Below are 20,682 nucleotides of genomic sequence, written 5' to 3' on the forward strand. Positions count from 1 at the left end.
ACTGGTCCAAGTCACTGAAAATCATCTCTTTCTCCCTGTTCCTGGCATGAGAATCACATGCACAACGTCTTCTAGTGAATGAACCAGCATTCACAACGTGAGGATGAAATGTTTTTGAGTTAGTAGGCTGGCTGTATGAATTAGAGGAAAACCCAGAAGCCAGGAATGTTTAGTCCAGTGGGCCACACACACTATGCACTGTAATAGAAACACCACATTGAGTGGAAGGGGTGATGCATGCTTTACAGGAAATGTCAATGAATGGACTAATTCAAAACGTTTCAAAAAACAGTAACAAAGGCAACAACAAAAAAAAATCCGCAAAGTTACCCTGGAACTGATACGTCTACCACTTTGGCTAGTGCAAATCATTAGATAGATAGGCTGCAAGGACACAACTCTCCAAAAACAAAGGCTGAGACACAGACTCACAATCAAAGCAGCACAGAGGCACTGTTCAGACAAGCTTCACTTATTCATTTTAATAACCCAAATAGAAGAACTCAAGGGCACATTGTATTGACTGGAATAAAGAACCGTCACAATAACCTATGAGAGAACAAGCCTTGGTTCTTGATTGTATTCAAAGGAATAAAGATCAGTCACGGATCAGTCAGGAAGAATACAGAATGGAATAAAGATCAGTCACGGATCAGTCAGGAAGAATACAGAATGGAATAAAGATCAGTCACGGATCAGTCAATAGAATATAGAATGGAATAAAGATCAGTCACGGATCAGTCAGTAGAATACAGAATGGAATAAAGATCAGTCACGAAGAATATAGAATGGAATAAAGATCAGTCACGGATCAGTCAGAAAGAATACAGAATGGAATAAAGATCAGTCAGGGGGAATACAGAATGGAATAAAGATCAGTCAATAGAATACAGAATGGAATAAAGATCAGTCAGGAAGAATACGGAATGGAATAAAGATCAGTCACGGATCAGTCAATAGAATACAGAATGGAATAAAGATCAGTCACGGATCAGTCAGTAGAATACAGAATGGAATAAAGATCAGTCACAGATCAGTCAGGAAGAATACAGAATGGAATAAAGATCAGTCAGGAAGAATACAGAATGGAATAAAGATCAGTCACGGGTCAGTCAGTAGAATACAGAATGGAATAAAGATCAGTCAGGATCAGTCAATAGAATACGGAACAATAACCTCTTGGATCTCAATTCTGTTTTCTTCATAAAAGCAACGGGGGATGATACACCAGAATGAAAGAAGCGAGGGAGTGAAAGGAGGGGTACACCAGAAAGGGAAAGATGAGTGTTCTGTGTTTCCATCATGGGTCAGTACACAACATCCTCTACACATTCCTCTCTGGTGGATCGATTGGAGTTGGTCACGCATTCCCCAACAGACCAGCTGAGGGATGTCTTACAGCTGTCCTATTGGTCCTGGTATATAGTACACTACTGTTGACCAGAGGCCTATTGGTCCTTGTATATAGTACAATACTGTTGACCAGAGGCCTATTGGTCCTGGCATATAGTACACTACTGTTGACCAGAGTCCTATTGGTCCTGGTATATAGTACACTACTGTTGACCAGAGTCCTATTGGTCCTGGTATATAGTACACTACTGTTGACCAGAGTCCTATTGGTCCTGGTATATAGTACACTACTGTTGACCAGAGTCCTATTCGTCCTGGTATATAGGACACTACTGTTGACCAGAGTCCTATTGGCACTGTTCAAAAGTAGTGTAACGATGTAGGGAATAGGGGGCCATTTAGGACACAGACCGTGCTTAGAAATATTTTTTTCCCAGGACTCCCTTAACTCCCTTTTCCTTTGTGTACTCTCTAGTCAAGGCCATCCCGACTGCAGCTTCAGGGTCTGCAAGGTCAAAGTCCACAGTTTGTGTGTGTGTCTCACTCAAAGAGCCACTGAGCTCTGGGAAGAATGTCAAGGGTCATCAAAGAAACAACTAGTACCCAAACAAAGACTCCCAAATGGAACACTACACCCTACATGGTGCACTACCTTTGATCAGGGCTCATAGGGCTCTGCCCAAAATTAGTGCACTATGTAGTGGGGTTGGAACCCAAAATGATTATCCAATCGCTCTGTTCCGAAGAGAACCCCATATTTCTTCTGTTCCGTTCCGAAGTTCCGAACCGGTTCTGAACTGGTTTCGAACAACAACAACAACAAGTAACAGTTCATATAGTTCCTTTTCGCATATATTTTTTTACCTGTGAAATCAATGGCATTGTTATATTAATCTCATTAATTTAGTCCACCAATTAGCACGGATAGAAAAGCTTTCTTTGGAGCAGGATTTGATTGGTCAGATAAGTGCATGGGCGAGATACATCTGAAATTTCACAGCTGGTTAGAGAGTGAGCGAGAGGGGTGGACATGGAGCGTTCTGAATTACAGAAATATATACTAGACTTTAGGAATATTTTTTGGATCTAGAAATATATATTTTTTACCAGTTCTCAAGATTAGAAAAAAAAACAAATCTGTTTCCCGGAAAACACTATAGATCAGTTTCATTCCCGGTTCTGTTTCTATTCTTCAAAGAAAAGTTCTGTTCCCTGAACTGGTTCCAACCACTGCTATGTAGGGAATAGGGTGAGAAACCCCAATTGGGACGAACCCAGTCACTGCATAAGTCAATGACTCACCAGCTGTGCAACATCAAAATATTTCCCACTGAGTGTCACTGCAAACTACAAAGGGCTGTTGTTATGATGTGGTAGAAAGATATACTGCTAGCAAGGAGAGAAACATGGAATCTGACATTAGAGGTCAGAATATTTAAGAGACCACTGACACAATGTGTATTATGTCTAACAAAAAAATAATTTTATAAAAAATAAGATGTGGGTATTTTTTTGCAGTGAAGGAAGATTGGCCATTTCCAGCAGAGCAGATTTGATTGAATTTGTAATGTCTTTATAATCCACAGAGAGCCACACAAAACAATGACGAGAGTGAATGTTGCTAACACTCTCGATCCATCTCAGAAAATAACAACAGTCGCCTGTGTTCGATGTGTTTACTGAGCTGTGACTGCAAGGGACAGCAAGTGTTCCCAAACACTTTACATTTTTGGGAGGTGTGATTATAATGGATTCTGTCACAATGTCACCCTATTGTCATTTTCATCACGAGGTGCCCTTGAATTAAGGTCTTTCCGGTGAATAGTACGTCTGGATTTGCTCTGGCTTGCGTAAGATTAAAAGCAGCTCTATTTCTTCGTCTTACCTGCAGAGACCTCAAACAGGAATTTCCCCCCCTCGTCACCATTGCTGGGATGCTCAGTGACTCTGTTTCCAGGTAACAGAATGGTCCCCTAGAGAAAAAGGAAGACAGAGGAAAGTCAGAGGTAGAGTTTCAACACGCAAACCAATACCTACTGTTGTTTCAGACTTAACCCAATACACCACACAGTTGTTTCAGACTTAACCCAATACACCACACAGTTGTTTCAGACTTAACCCAATACACACAGTTGTTTCAGACTTAACCCAATATACACAGTTGTTTCAGACTTGACCCAATACACACAGTTGTTTCAGACTTAACCCAATACACACAGTTGTTTCAGACTTAACCCAATACACACAGTTGTTTCAGACTTAACCCAATACACACAGTTGTTTCAGACTTAACCCAATACACCACACAGTTGTTTCAGACTTAACCCAATACACACAGTTGTTTCAGACTTAACCCAATACACCACACAGTTGTTTCAGACTTAACCCAATACACCACACAGTTGTTTCAGACTTAACCCAATACACACAGTTGTTTCAGACTTAACCCAATACACACAGTTGTTTCAGAATTAACCCAATACACACAGTTGTTTCAGAATTAACGTAATACCTACTGTGTTCATTCAGTAGATTAATTTAAAATAAGTCAATCAACACTCATTACAATTATGTTGTGTTGTCTGCTGATCAGTGGTGTAAAGTACTTAATTAAGTAAAAATACTTTAAAGTACTACTTAAGTAGTTTTTTGGGTATCTCCATTTTACTTTACTGTTTATATTTTGACAAATTTTACTTTTACTTCACTACATTCCTATACACCCAAAAGTACTCGTTACATTTTGAATGCTTAGCAGGACAGAAAATATTCAAATTCGCACAGTTATCAAGAGAACATCCCTGCTTAACCCTACTAGCTCTGATCTGGCGGACTCACTAAACAGAGAACATCCCTGCTTAACCCTACTAGCTCTGATCTGGCGGACTCACTAAACAGAGAACATCCCTGCTTAACCCTACTAGCTCTGATCTGGCGGACTCACTAAACACAAATGCTTTGTTTGTAAATTATGTCTGAGTGTTGGAGTGTGATCCATAGAGATATCACTAGTGTAATGATCCATAGAGATATCACTAGTGTAATGATCCATAGAGATATCACTACTGTAATGATCCATAGAGATATCACTAGTGTAATGATCCATAGAGATATCACTAGTGTAATGATCCATAGAGATATCACTAGTGTAATGATCCATAGAGATATCACTAGTGTAATGATCCATAGAGATATCACTAGTGTAATGATCCATAGAGATATCACTAGTGTAATGATCCATAGAGATATCACTAGTGTAATGATCCATAGAGATATCACTAGTGTAATGATCCATAGAGATATCACTAGTGTAATGATCCATAGAGATATCACTAGTGTAATGATCCATAGAGATATCACTAGTGTAATGATCCATAGAGATATCACTAGTGTAATGATCCATAGAGATATCACTACTGTAATGATCCATAGAGATATCACTAGTGTAATGATCCATAGAGATATCACTACTGTAATGATCCATAGAGATATCACTACTGTAATGATCCATAGAGATATCACTACTGTAATGATCCATAGAGATATCACTACTGTAATGATCCATAGAGATATCACTAGTGTAATGATCCATAGAGATATCACTAGTGTAATGATCCATAGAGATATCACTACTGTAGTGATCCATAGAGATATCACTAGTGTAATGATCCATAGAGATATCACTACTGTAATGATCCATAGAGATATCACTACTGTAATGATCCATAGAGATATCACTACTGTAATGATCCATAGAGATATCACTACTGTAATGATCCATAGAGATATCACTACTGTAATGATCCATAGAGATATCACTAGTGTAATGATCCATAGAGATATCACTACTGTAATGATCCATAGAGATATCACTACTGTAATGATCCATAGAGATATCACTACTGTAATGATCCATAGAGATATCACTACTGTAATGATCCATAGAGATATCACTACTGTAGTTATCCATAGAGATATCACTAATGTAATGATCCATATAGATATCACTACTGTAATGATCCATAGAGATATCACTACTGTAATGATCCATAGAGATATCAGTACTGTTGTGATCCATAAAGATACTATATATGTAGGCACTGCAATATACAGTAGTTTAAGTCTTTACTGAAGACTCATCTCTTCAGTGGGTCATATGATTGAGTGTAGTCTGGCCCAGTAGTGGGAAGGTGAACGGAAAGGCTCTGGAGCAACGAACCGTCCTTGCTGTCTCTGCCTGGCCGGTTCCCCTCTTTCCACTGGGATTCTCTGCCTCTAACCCTATTATAGGGGCTGAGTCACTGGCTTACTGGGGCTTTTTCATACCATCCCTAGAAGGGATGCGTCACTTGAGTGGGTTGAGTCACTAATGTGATCTTCCTGTCTGGGTTGGCGCCCCCCCTTGGGTTGTGCCGTGGCGGAGATCTTTGTGGGCTATACTCGGCCTTGTCTCACGATGGTAAGTTGGTGGTTGAAGATATCCCTCTAGTGGTGTGGGGGCTGTGCTTTGGCAAAGTGGGTGGGGTTATATCCTTCCTGTTTGGCCCTGTCCGGTGTCCTCGGATGGGGCCACAGTGTCTCCTGACCCCTCCTGTCTCAGCCTCCAGTATTTATGCTGCAGTAGTTTATGTGTCCCGGCACAGCCAGAAGAGGACTGGCCACCCCTCATAGCCTGGTTCCTCTCTAGGTTTCTTCCTAGGTTTTGGCCTTTCTAGGGAGTTTTTCCTAGCCACCATGCTTCTACACCTGCATTGCTTGCTGTTTGGGCTTTTAGGCTGGGTTTCTGTACAGCACTTTGAGATATCAGCTGATGTACGAATACATTTGATTTGATTTGATTTGATTTGAGTGATGTTTGTGCAAACTGCAAACCTGGCAACTTTACAAATGACCTGCCCTGGTGTGAGAGCATTAGTTCTGGACTCAGCATGACTTCAGAATAATTATCATAAAGAAATATGCTTATATCAAAAGACTGTAAAAAAAAATATATATATATATATTCAGGGATGCTTAAATTAATAAAGAAATAATCTTATATCACGGAAGTATTTCTTAAAGCTGGCATCTCAAACTGCACCCTAGTAGTGCACTATTTTGACCAGAACCCATAGGGATCCCATACTATGTAGGGAATAGGGTGCCTTTTGGGGCGTTACCCTGGATTCTGGTCAAGGCGGTGTTGTCAGCAACTCTGGCGATCTGGAGAATGTTCTGTGTCTCCCTGGGGGTTCTGGATGAAAGAGCTGAACAGGTATTAAACATGAGAAAGTGGCGGTGGCTGGTGTATTACGGTGTGTGTGTGTGTGTTTGTGTGAGAGAGATTATGTGTGTGTCTGTGTGTGTGTGTGTGTGCGTGTGTGTGTGTGTGTGTGTGTGTGTGCGTGTGCGTGTGTGAATGTGTGTGTGTGTGTGTGTATGGTCTGTGTATGGTGTGTATGCACAATGCTAGCCCTCCAGGACATCTACAGTCATGGCCAAAAGTTTTGAGAATGACACAAATATTAATTTTCACAAAGTCTGCTGCCTCAGTTTGTATGATGGCAATTTGCATATACTCCAGAATGTTATGAAGTGTGATCAGATGAATTGCAATTAATTGCAAAGTCCCTCTTTGCCATGCAAATGAACTGGATCCCCCAAAAACATTTCCACTGCATTTCAGCCCTGCCACAAAAGGACCAGCTAACATCATGTCAGTGATCCAACCGTTAACACAGGTTGGAGAGGCTGGAGATCACTCTGTCATGCTGATTGAGTTTGAATAACAGACTCGAAGCTTCAAAAGGAGGGTGGTGCTTGGAATCATTGTTCTTCCTCTGTCAAGCATGGTTACCTGCAAGGAAACATGTGCCGTCATCATTGCTTTGCACAAAAAGGGCTTCACAGGCAGGGATATTGCTGCCAGTAAGATTGCACCTTCAGCAACCATTTATCGGATCATCAAGAACTTCAAGGAGAGCGGTTCAATTGTTGTGAAGAAGGCTTCAGGGCGGCTAAGAAAGTCCAGCAAGCACCAGGACCGTCTCCTAAAGTTGATTTAGCTGCGGGATCGGGGCACCACCAGTACAGAGCTTGCTCAGGAATGGCAGCAGGCAGGTGTGAGTGCATCTGCATGCACAGTGAGGTGAAGACTTTTGGAGGATGGCCTGGTGTCAAGAAGGGCAGCAAAGAAGCCACTTCTCTCCAGGAAAAACATCAGGGACAGACTGATATTCTGCAAAAGGTACAGGGATTGGACTGCTGAGGACAGGAGTAAAGTCCTTTTCTCTGATTAATCCCCTTTCCGATTGTTTGGGGCATCCTGAAAAAAGCTTGTCCGAAGAAGACAAGGTGAGCGCTACCATCAGTCCTGTGTCATGCCAACAGTGAAGCATCCGGAGACCATTCATGTGTGGAGTTGCTTCTCAGCCAAGGGACTGGGCTCACTCACAATTTTGCCTAAGAACACAGCCATGAATAAAGAATGGTACCAACACATCCTCCGAGAGCAACTTCTCCCAATCATCCAGGAACAGTTTGGTGACGAACAATGCCTTTTCCAGACCTTAATCCCATTGAGAAATTGTGGTCAATCGTCAAGAGGTGGATGGACAAACAAAACCCCACAAATTCTGACAAACTCCAAGCATTGATTATGCAAGAATGGGCTTCCATCAATTAGGATGTGGCCCAGACGTTAATTGACAGCATGCCAGGGCGGATTGCAGAGGTCTTGAAAGAGAAGGGTCAACACTGCAAATATTGACTCTTTTCATCAACTTCATGTAATTGTCAATAAAAGCCTTTGACACTTATGACACTACTGCTGTACACACATTTTCTATTCATACTGTCTATACTGTCTATACACACCATCCTATATAACTACTGTCTATACACACCATCCTATATAACTACTGTCTATACACACCATCCTATATAACTACTGTCTATACTGTCTATACACACCATCCTATATAACTACTGTCTATACTGTCTATACACACCATCCTTATAACTACTGTCTATACACACCATCCTATATAACTACTGTCTATACTGTCTATACACACCATCCTATATAACTACTGTCCATACACACCATCCTATATAACTACTGTCCATACACACCATCCTATATAACTACTGTCTACACACACCATCCTATATAACTACTGTCTATTCACACCATCCTATATAACTACTGTCTATACACACCATCTGTCACGCCCTGGTCTAAGTATTTTGTGTTTTTCTTCATGTATTTGGTCAGGCCAGGGTGTGGCATGGAGTTTTTGTATTGTGGTGTGTTTTGTCTTGGGGTTTTGGTGTGTATGTATTTGGGATTGTAGCTAGTGGGGTTATCTAGCAAAGTCTATGGCTGTCTTGAGTGGTTCTCAATCAGAGGCAGGTGCTTATCGTTGTCTCTGATTGGGAACCATATTTAGGCAGCCATATGCTTTGAGTTGGTCGTGGGTGATTGTCCTTAGTGTCTTTGTTCCTGTTGCTGTATTTAGTTGACAAGTATAGGCTGTTTCGGTTTTCATTACATTTATTGTTTTGTAGTGTTTTGTGTTTATTCGTATTTACGTTTGTTTTCATTAAACATGGATCGCAATCTACATGCTGCAGTTTGGTCCGACTCTCCTTCACCACACCTAGAAAGCCGTTACACCATCCTATATAACTACTGTCTATACTGTCTATAAACACCATCCTATATAACTACTGTCCATACTGTCTATACACACCATCCTATATAACTACTGTCTATACTGTCTATAAACACCATCCTATATAACTACTGTCCATACTGTCTATACACACCATCCTATATAACTACTGTCCATACTGTCTATACACACCATCCTATATAACTACTGTCTATACACACCATCCTATATAACTACTGTCCATACTGTCTATACACACCATCCTTATAACTACTGTCCATACTTTCTATACACACCATCCTATATAACTACTGTCCATACTGTCTATACACACCATCCTATATCACTACTGTCTATACTGTCTATACACACCATGCTATATAACTACTGTCCATACTGTCTATACACACCATCCTATATCACTACTGTCTATACTGTCTATACACACCATCCTATATAACTACTGTCTATACTGTCTATACACACACCATCCTATATAACTTCTGTCCATACTGTCTATACACACCATCCTATATAACTACTGTCTATACTGTCTATAAACACCATCCTATATAACTACTGTCCATACTGTCTATACACACCATCCTATATAACTACTGTCTATACTGTCTATAAACACCATCCTATATAACTACTGTCCATACTGTCTATACACACCATCCTATATAACTACTGTCCATACTGTCTATACACACCATCCTATATAACTACTGTCTATACACACCATCCTATATAACTACTGTCCATACTGTCTATACACACCATCCTTATAACTACTGTCCATACTTTCTATACACACCATCCTATATAACTACTGTCCATACTGTCTATACACACCATCCTATATCACTACTGTCTATACTGTCTATACACACCATGCTATATAACTACTGTCCATACTGTCTATACACACCATCCTATATCACTACTGTCTATACTGTCTATACACACCATCCTATATAACTACTGTCTATACTGTCTATACACACACCATCCTATATAACTTCTGTCCATACTGTCTATACACACCATCCTATATAACTACTGTCCATACTGTCTATACACACCATCCTATATAACTACTGTCTATACTGTCTATACACACCATCCTATATAACTTCTGTCCATACTGTCTATACACACCATCCTATATAACTACTGTCTATACTGTCTATAAACACCATCCTATATAACTACTGTCTATAAACACCATCCTATATAACTACTGTCCATACTGTCTATACACACCATCCTATATAACTACTGTCTATAAACACCATCCTATATAACTACTGTCTATACTGTCTATAAACACCATCCTATATCACTACTGTCTATACTGTCTATAAACACCATCCTATATAACTACTGTCTATACTGTCTATACACACCATCCTATATCACTACTGTCTATACTGTCTATAAACACCATCCTATATAACTACTGTCTATACTGTCTATAAACACCATCCTATATAACTACTGTCTATACACACCATCCTATATAACTACTGTCTATAAACACCATCCTATATAACTACTGTCTATAAACACCATCCTATATAACTACTGTCCATACTGTCTATAAACACCATCCTATATAACTACTGTCTATACACACCATCCTATATAACTACTGTCTATTCACACCATCCTATATAACTACTGTCTATAAACACCATCCTATATAACTACTGTCTATAAACACCATCCTATATAACTACTGTCTATAAACACCATCCTATATAACTACTGTCTATAAACACCATCCTATATAACTACTGTCCATACTGTCTATAAACACCATCCTATATAACTACTGTCTATAAACACCATCCTATATAACTACTGTCCATACTGTCTATACACACCATCCTATATAACTACTGTCTATAAACACCATCCTATATAACTACTGTCTATAAACACCATCCTATATAACTACTGTCCATACTGTCTATACACACCATCCTATATAACTACTGTCTATAAACACCATCCTATATAACTACTGTCTATTCACACCATCCTATATAACTACTGTCTATAAACACCATCCTATATAACTACTGTCCATACTGTCTATACACACCATCCTATATAACTACTGTCTATAAACACCATCCTATATAACTACTGTCTATAAACACCATCCTATATAACTACTGTCCATACTGTCTACACACACCATCCTATATAACTACTGTCCATACTGTCTATACACACCATCCTATATAACTACTGTCCATACTGTCTATACACACCATCCTATATTTTTTTGTGTGTGTCACTGGCCTACTACACACAATACCCCATAGTGTCAAAGTGGAATTATGGTTTTAGACATTTTAACAATTCATTTTTTTTAAATGAACAGCTGAAATGTCTTGAGTCCAGAAGTATTCAACCACTTTGTCACAGCAAGCCTAAAGTTCAGGAGTAAAAATGTGCTTAACAAGTCACATATTAAGTTGCATGGACTCACTCTGTGTGCAATAATAGTGTTTAAAAATGATTTTGGAATGACTACTTCATCTCTGTACCCCACACACATACAATTATCTGTAAGGTCCCTCAGTCCTGCAGTGAATTTCAAACACAGATTCAACCACAAAGATCAGGGATGTTTTCCAATGCCTCACAAAGAAGGGCACCTATTGGCAGATGGGTCAAAAACAAAACAAACAGACATTGAATATCCCTTTGAGCATGAAGTTATAATTACACTTTGGATGAAGTATCAATACACCCAGTTACTACAAAGACACAGCCATCCTTCCTAACAGTTGTCGGAAAGAAAGGAAAACTCTCAGGGATTTCAAAACGAGGCCAATTGTGACTTTAAAAGAGTTTAATGGCTGTGATAGAAGAAAACTGAGGATGGATCAACAACATTGTAGCCTGTACAGAATAAAAATATTCCAAAACATGCATCCTGTTTGCAACAAGGGTTGGGGCGGCTGGGACGGCAGGGTAGGCTAGTGGCTAGAGCGTTGGACTAGTAACCAAAAGGTTGCAAGTTCAAACCCCTGAGCTGACAAGGTACAAATCTGTCGTTCTGCCCCTGAACAGGCAGTTAACCCACTGTTCCCCGGTAGGCCGTCATTGAAAATAAGAATTTGTTCTTAACTGACTTGCCTAGTTAAATAAAGGTTAAAAAAAAATTTAAACAAGGAACTAACGTAATATTTCAAAAAAAAAATTGCAAAGCCATTTACTTTTTGTTCTGAATACAAAGTGTTATGGTTGAGACAAATCTAACAAAACACATCACTGAGTACCACTCTTCATATTTTCAAGCATAGCGTAATATTTTAATCCCACCGTGTAACACAACAAAATGTGGAAAATGTCAAGGAGTGTGTATACTTTCTGAATCATCTCAAACAAATAAAATAAATAGATTTGACCGTTCATCACGTTTTATAAAAACACTGAAAATACACCTTTTCCAAGCCATGATATTTAGAGTACATGTTTGAATTTTCCAAGATACTGTAATAGCAGGACACTGTACAGTCCATTATCCCCTTTGAAGAGTATGAGTTGGGCTGTTTGAATCCTAAGGAACCTGCCTACACATTGTTTTCAGTACAATCGACCAACATAGCTACTGCAGTAGGTCAAAGCTGTGTGTTGTATAATATACTACATTATTATGCAACTTTATTCATACAACACTATTATACAACGTCATTATACAACTTTATGATACAACTTTATGATACAACTTCATGATACAACATTATTACACAACATTATTACACAACATTATGATACAACATTATTACACAACATTATGATACAACATTATTACACAACATAATTACACAACATTATGATACAACATTATTACACAACATTATGATACAACATTATAATGCAACATTGTTATACAACATTATTACACAACATTATGATACAACATTATTATACAACATTGTTATACAACATTATTACACAACGTTATTATACAACATTATTACACAACATTATGATACAACATTATTACACAACGTTATTATACAACATTATTACACAACATTATGATACAACATTATTACACAACATTGTTATACAACATTATGATATAAGATTATGATACTACATTGTTATACAACATTATTACACAACATTATGATACAACATTATGATACAACATTATTATACAACATTGCTATACAACATTGTTATACAACATTATGATACAACATTATTACACAACGTTATTATACAACATTATTATACAACATTGCTATACAACATTATTACACAACATTATTATACAACATTATTATACAACATTGTTATACAACATTATGATACAACATTATTACACACCGTTATTAAACAACATTATTACACAACATTATGATGCAACATTATTACACAACATTATGATACAACATTATTATACAACATTATCATACCACATTATGATACAACATTATTATACAACATTGTTATACAACGTTATTATACAACATTATTACACAACATTATGATACAACATTATTACACAACATTATGATACAACATTATTACACAACATTGTTATACAACATTATGATATAAGATTATGATACTACATTGTTATACAACATTATTACACAACATTATGATACAACATTATGATACAACATTATTATACAACATTGCTATACAACATTATTACACAACGTTATTATACAACATTATTACACAACATTATGATGCAACATTATTACACAACATTATGATACAACATTATTTAGATATAGTAAACGTTGTACATACTGTACAATTCAAGGATGGCCACAATTGCTCTTGAAGAGATACAGGTTTATGCAGGCTTTCATGTTCAAGCTCAGTTCCACCATACCTGATTGTGTAACCCATCAATAGCAATGTTGGTAACTCCTAAAACAAACACTGTGACAAATGACAGACTGCTTAAAGAACACCTCTAAAATGGATAGGTGCTCTAAATGTTCTTAGTAATGGTGTACACAGCTATCCAACTTCAGTCAAAGAGCACACATTCCTCACAAGTATAAATGGCAGTATAAATATGAAAATATGAATATATATTCGTATATAACACATATATATACACACATATATATACACACATATATATAACACATATATATACACATATATATAACATATATATACACACATATATATAACATATATACAGTGCATTCGGAAAGTATTCAGACTTATTCCACATTCCACATATTGGCTTCGTCAATAAGTGCATCGATGACGTCGTCCCCACAGTGACCGTACGTACATACCCCAACCAGAAGCCATGGATTACAGGCAGCATCCGCACTTAGCTAAAGGCTGGAGCTGCCGTTTTCAAGGAGCGGGACTCTAACCTGGAAGCTTATAAGAAATCCCGCTAAGCCCTCTGACGAACCATCAAACAGGCAGAGAGTCAACACAGGACTAAGATTGAATTTGCAGGCATGGCCTGCAAACCATTACAGACTACAAAGGGAAGCACAGACGAGAGCTGCCCAGTGACACGAGCCTACCTGACGAGCTAAACTAATTAAATGCTTGCATTAATGCAAATAACACTGAAACATGCATGAGAGCACCTGCTGTACCGGAAGACTGTGTGATCACGCTCTCTGCAGCCGATGTGAGTAAGACCTTTAGACAGGTCAACATTCACAAGGCCGCAGGGCCAGACTGATTACCAGGATGTGTACTGCGAGCATGCGCTGACCAACTGGCAAGTGTCTTCACTGACATTTTCAACCTCTCCCTGTACGAGTCCGTAATAGAAACATGTTTTAAGCAGACCACCATAGTGCCTGTACCCAAGAACACCAAGGTAACCTGCCTAAATGACTACTGACCCATGGCACTCACGTCTGTAGCCATGCAGTGCTTTGAAAGGCTGGTCATGGCTCATATCAACACCATCATCCCAGAAAACCTGGACCCACTCCAATTTGCATACCGTCCCAACAGATCCACAGATGATGCATTCTCTATTGCACTCCACGCTGCCCTTTCCCACCTGGACAAAAGGAACACGTGTGAGAATGCTATTCATTGACTATAGCTCAGCGTTCAACACCAAAGTGCCCTCAAAGCTCATCACTAAACTAAGGATCCTGGGACTAAACTCCTCCTTCTGCAACTGGATCCTGGACTTCCTGACGGGCCGCCCCTAGATGGTAAGGGTAGTTAACAACACATCCGCTACGCTGATCCTCAACACAGGGGCCCCTTAGGGGTGCGTGCTCAGCCCCTCCTGTACTCCGTGTTCACTCATGCCTGCACGGCCAGGATCAACTCCAACACCATCGTACAATTTGCCGATGACACAACAGTGGTAGGCCTGAACACCGACAACAATGAGACAGCCTATAGGGAGGAGGTCAGAGACCTGGCCGTGTGGTGCCAGGACAACAACCTCTCCCTCAATGTGATCAAGATAAAAGAGATGATTGTGGACTACAGGAAAAAGAGGATCCTCAGAAGGTTCTACAGCTGCACCATCAAGAGCATGGTTGCTCTGGTTGCATCTGGTTGCATCACTGCCTGGTATGGCAACTGCTCAGCCTCCGGCCGCAAGGCTAGTGCGAGGGTAGTGCGAATGGCCCAGTACATCACTGGGGCCAAGCTTCCTGCATCCAGGACCTCTATACCAGGCGGTGTCAGAGTAAGGCCCTAAGAATTGTCAAAGACTCTAGCCACCCTAGTCATAGACTGTTTTCTCTGCTCCCACACGGCAAGCGGTACGGGAGTGCCAAGTATAGGTCCAAGAGGCTTCTAAACAGCTTCTACCCCCAAGTCATAAGACTCCTGAACATCTAGTCAAATGGCTACCCAGACTATTTGCATTGCCCCCCTCCCCTCCCCTCTCCACACCACTGCCACTCTCTGTTGTCATCTATGCACAGTCACTTTAATTAACTCTACCTACATGTACATACTACCTCAACTGACCGGTGCCCCTCACATTGACTCTGTACCGGCACCCCCCTATATATGTTGTTATTTTTTACTGCTGCTCTTTAATTACTTGTTACTTTTCTCTTATTCTTATGAGTATTTTTTGAAACTGCACTGCTGGTTAGGGGCTCGTAAGTCAGCATTTCACTGCAAGGTCTACACCAAATTTGATTTGATTTGAGTAAAGGGTCTGAATACTTATGCAAATGTAACATTTAAGTTGTTTATTTTAAATACATTTTCCCAAAAAAATCTAAAAACACGTTTTCGCTTTGTCATTATGGGCTGTTGTGTGTCGATTGATGAGGGAAACAAACTATTTCATACATTTTAGAATAAGGCTGTAACGGAAAATGTCAAGGACTCTCCGAATGCACTGTAACTGCTATTGATAGTGTGTGTGTGTGATGTACTGTGTGTACATGAATAAGCGTATGTCCCGTAGGGATGGTACACATCTGACGTAATTCCTTGAGAGTAGGAGAGCTGGTCTCGTCACCGTTCTCTCCTCTGTAGTAGCATAGTACTAGTACACGTCATCACACTCCCTGTCCCTTGCCACAAACCCAAAGGCTCTTTTAAAAGACACCTAATAAATGAAATGAAGCACACATCATGTGAGTGTGTAGGGAAAGGGAGTTTGTGGCACAAAAACTATACACGACAGAGAATGGTCAAAATATCCCCTCAGGTAGGCGAACCCAGGATTTTAAAACTATAATCCATCAACCTGACAGGTGTGGCATATCAATAAGATGATTAAACAGCGTGATCATTACACAGGGGACAATAAAAGGCCACTCTAAATGTGCAGTTTTGTCACACATAACAATGCCACGGATGTCTCAAATTTTTAGGGACGTGCAATTGTCATGCTAACTGCAGGAATGTCCACCAGTTGTTTCCAGAAAAATTTGACAGTACATCCTACTGGCCTCACAACCGTAGACTACCAAACCGAATAAGTATTTCACAAACTGTCAGAAACCTTCTTAGGGAAGCTCATCTGTGTGCTCGTCATCCTCACCAGTGTCTTGACATGACTGCAGTTCCGCGTCGTAACCGACTTCAGTGGGAAAATGCTCACCTTCGATGGCCACTGGTACGCTGGAGAAGTATTCTCTTCCTGGATGAATCACAGGTTTAACTGGACCCGGGCAGATGGCAGACAGCGTGTATCTTTGAAATTGTTGCATATTTTACTTCAGTATAGTATTGCTTGCATTAAGTACAAGTTTAAAATCAACAAGCGCTTTCTGTAATTTTACAAAATCAGACGGCAACTCTAACATAGCTTGATCAACAGTCGGTGCAATGGCATATATTACCGTATCGTCTGCATACAGATTAATTTAGCATGTTTTAACAGATAGACCAATATAATTTATGTAAATAGCAAAGAGAACGGGTGGTAATACCGACCCGCGAGGTACACCTTTTGTAATATAGTGTAAATGTCACGCCCTGACCTTAGAGAGCCTGTTTATTTCTCTATTTGGTCAGGGTGTGATTTGGGTGGGCATTCTAGTTTTCTATTTCTTTGTTGGCCGGGTATGGTTCCCAATCAGAGGCAGCTGTCTATCGTTGTCTCTGATTGGGAATCATACTTAGGCAGCCTGTTTTCCACCATGAGTTTGTGGGATCTTGTTTTTGCATAATTACTAGGTAGCCTGCAGAATGGTACGTTTCTTTATATTTAGTTGTTTTGTTAGTGTTTTCAGTATTAAATATCATGAGCACTTTCCACGCTGCGCTTTGGTCTCATTCATTCAATGACAGACGGAACAGAAGATCCCACCACCAAAGGACCAAGCAGCGTGGCCAGGAGCAGCAGGGATCCTGGGCCCAGGAGAAAAGTGAGTGGAGGACATCCTGGACATGGGAGGATATATTAGACGGTAAAGGATCCTGGACGTGGGAGGATATATTAGACGGTAAAGGATCCTGGACGTGGGAGGATATATTAGACGGTAAAGGATCCTGGACGTGGGAGGATATATTATAGACGGTAAAGGATCCTGGACGTGGGAGGATATATTAGACGGTAAAGGATCCTGGACGTGGGAGGATATATTAGACGGTAAAGGATCCTGGACGTGGGAGGATATATTAGACGGTAAAGGATCCTGGACGTGGGAGGATATATTAGACGGTAAAGGATCCTGGACGTGGGAGGATATATTAGACGGTAAAGGATCCTGGACGTGGGAGGATATATTGTATTAGACTGTATTAGACTGTATTAGACTGTATTTAACTGTATTTAACTGTATTTAACTGTATTAAATTGTATTAAACTGTATTAGACTGTATTAGACTGTATTAAACTGTATTTAACTGTATTTAACTGTATTAAATTGTATTAAACTGTATTAGACTGTATTAGACTGTATTAAACTGTATTACACTGTATTAGACTGTATTAAATTGTATTAAACTGTATTTAACTGTATTCAACTCTAATAACGGATGTAAATAATACCGTCTGGAGTGCCCACCATTAGAGCGACCTCTATCTTGGATGTTTAAATATTTTTATGTATCAGTGGCATGCGTCTGTGTTAAAGCCCTATAAACATTTACAAGATCTGAAAGCTGAGAGGTTCCTGTGTGTGTGTGTGTGTGTGTGTGTGTGTGTGTGTGTGTGTGTGTGTGTGTGTGTGTGTGTGTGTGTGTGTGTGTGTGTGTGTGTGTGTGTGTGTGTGTGTGTGTGTGTGTGTGTGTGTGTGTGTGTGTATGTGTGTGTGCTCATTCGTGTTTATGTGTGTGCTCGTTCGTGTTTATGTGTGTGTGTATGTGTGTGCTCGTTCATGTTTATGCGTGTGCGTGCGTGTGTGTGTGTGTGCGTAATACACCACTTTCCTGCTGAGATAAGGCCCTTTAATGAGGCATGACTGTGACATCCAGGAAACAGTCTCTACCTCTTTACCTGAAGGCCCATATGAACAGCATTAATGGCACTCGTAAAGATGGCATGGGCTTGCCCCGGTAATGAATGAGGGAGAACGTTGTGTTTGATGAGGTCATTCAACAGGATCTGCCATGCATCAACATCTAAGCTTCGTCCCAAAATGGCACCCTATTCACAGCCCATCAAAAGTTGTGTCCTAGTATAGAGGAATAGGGTGCCACGCAGGACTCAGCCCCTGATATAGAGAGAAACAGACGGAAACACAAACCAACCGACCACTTCTCAAATAACAGGAGTCTTTCATTTACAGATGTTCTCTCTCTCTCTCTCTCTCTCTCTCTCTCTCTCTCTCTCTCTGTCACTTAGGAAAAACGCGGAATGACATGGCATCAAACGGTTACATGTATAAATCGTTCCCTCCCTGGTCCTTAGTCGTTACTTACCACCTTTTTCCATCACAACAAGCTCTGCCTGTATGTGAGATTATATGCGGTTAGCAGAGCACAACAACGAAACCCAGGGGATGACTTCAACCTATAAAAAGCTGTGGCTTAACACACACACACCCTAGTGACTGGCTGCTGAGGTACTAGTGCTGCTCAGAGACGTAAGTGTGTGTGTGTGTGTGTGTGTGTGTTTGTTTGTGTGTGTGTGTGTGTGCTGCTCTGAGACTGTACCGTAGTGTAGGTCCTATGCTACTCTAAAACCACACATCACTGCTGTTGTTATTCCCCTTACACCTCTCAGACACACTTTCCATAATGACACCCTGGCCACTTCTATGCTGTTTGCTGTTTGCTGCAACAACATACCACAGTCTGCAACAATATACACCGCAGACAAATCCAGGCCAGCTCCAGGACACCCTGGAATAAAGTGGTAATTGTTACTAAACTGACTATCCTAGTTAAATAACTTAAAATTAATAAAGCTCAGATGGGCTAAGCACAGTAGCAATGCCTGACTAATACAGTAAATACACAGTAATAATACAGTAAAGAAAGGTATAATACAGTAACAATATAGTAAAGAAAGTTATAATACAGTAATAATACAGTAATAATACAGTAAAGAAAGTTATAATACAGTAATAATACAGTAATAATACAGTAATAATACAGTAATAATACAGTAAAGAAAGTTATAATACAGTAATAATACATTAATAGCAGAGTTATAACACAATAATAACACAGTAAAGACAGTTATAATACAGTAATAATACAGTATTAGCACAGTTATAAGGTGCTTCTACACCTGCATTGCTTGCTGTTTGGGGTTTTAGGCTGGGTTTCTGTACAGCACTTTGAGATATCAGCTGATGTACGAAGGGCTATATAAATAAATTTGATTTGATTTGATTTGATTATAACACAGAAATAATACAGTAAAGACAGTTATAATACAGTAATAATACAGTAAAGACAGTTATAATACAGTAATAATACAGTAAAGACAGTTATAATACAGTAATAATACAGTAAAGACAGTTATAATACAGTAATAATACAGTAAAGACAGTTATAATACAGTAAAGACAGTTATAATACAGTAATAATACAGTAAAGACAGTTATAATACAGTAATAATACAGTAAAGACCAAGTAATAGCACATTTATAATTTATTTATATTTTTATTTCACCTTTATTTAACCAGTTAAGCTAGTTGAGAACACCTTTATTTAACCAGTTAAGCTAGTTGAGAACACCTTTATTTAACCAGTTAAGCTAGTTGAGAACACCTTTATTTAACCAGTTAAGCTAGTTGAGAACAAATTCTC

At 39.3% G+C, this 20,682-nt stretch overlaps 1 protein-coding gene across 2 annotated transcripts in view; it reads right to left on the bottom strand.

Moving 5' to 3' along the window:
• The window catches only part of arhgap24 (Rho GTPase activating protein 24), a 230,172-nt gene that overhangs the window by 144,987 nt on the left and 64,503 nt on the right, over positions 1-20,682 (bottom strand). For both annotated transcript variants that reach the window (XM_031826117.1, XM_020486874.2), the window contains one exon: positions 3,239-3,326. In XM_031826117.1, coding sequence (XP_031681977.1) covers positions 3,239-3,326 — 88 coding nt within the window. The remainder of the gene's footprint in view (positions 1-3,238; positions 3,327-20,682) is intronic.

Source organism: Oncorhynchus kisutch, linkage group LG6 (genome assembly GCF_002021735.2).
Source record: "Oncorhynchus kisutch isolate 150728-3 linkage group LG6, Okis_V2, whole genome shotgun sequence".
NCBI classification, from domain to species: Eukaryota; Metazoa; Chordata; class Actinopteri; order Salmoniformes; family Salmonidae; genus Oncorhynchus; species Oncorhynchus kisutch.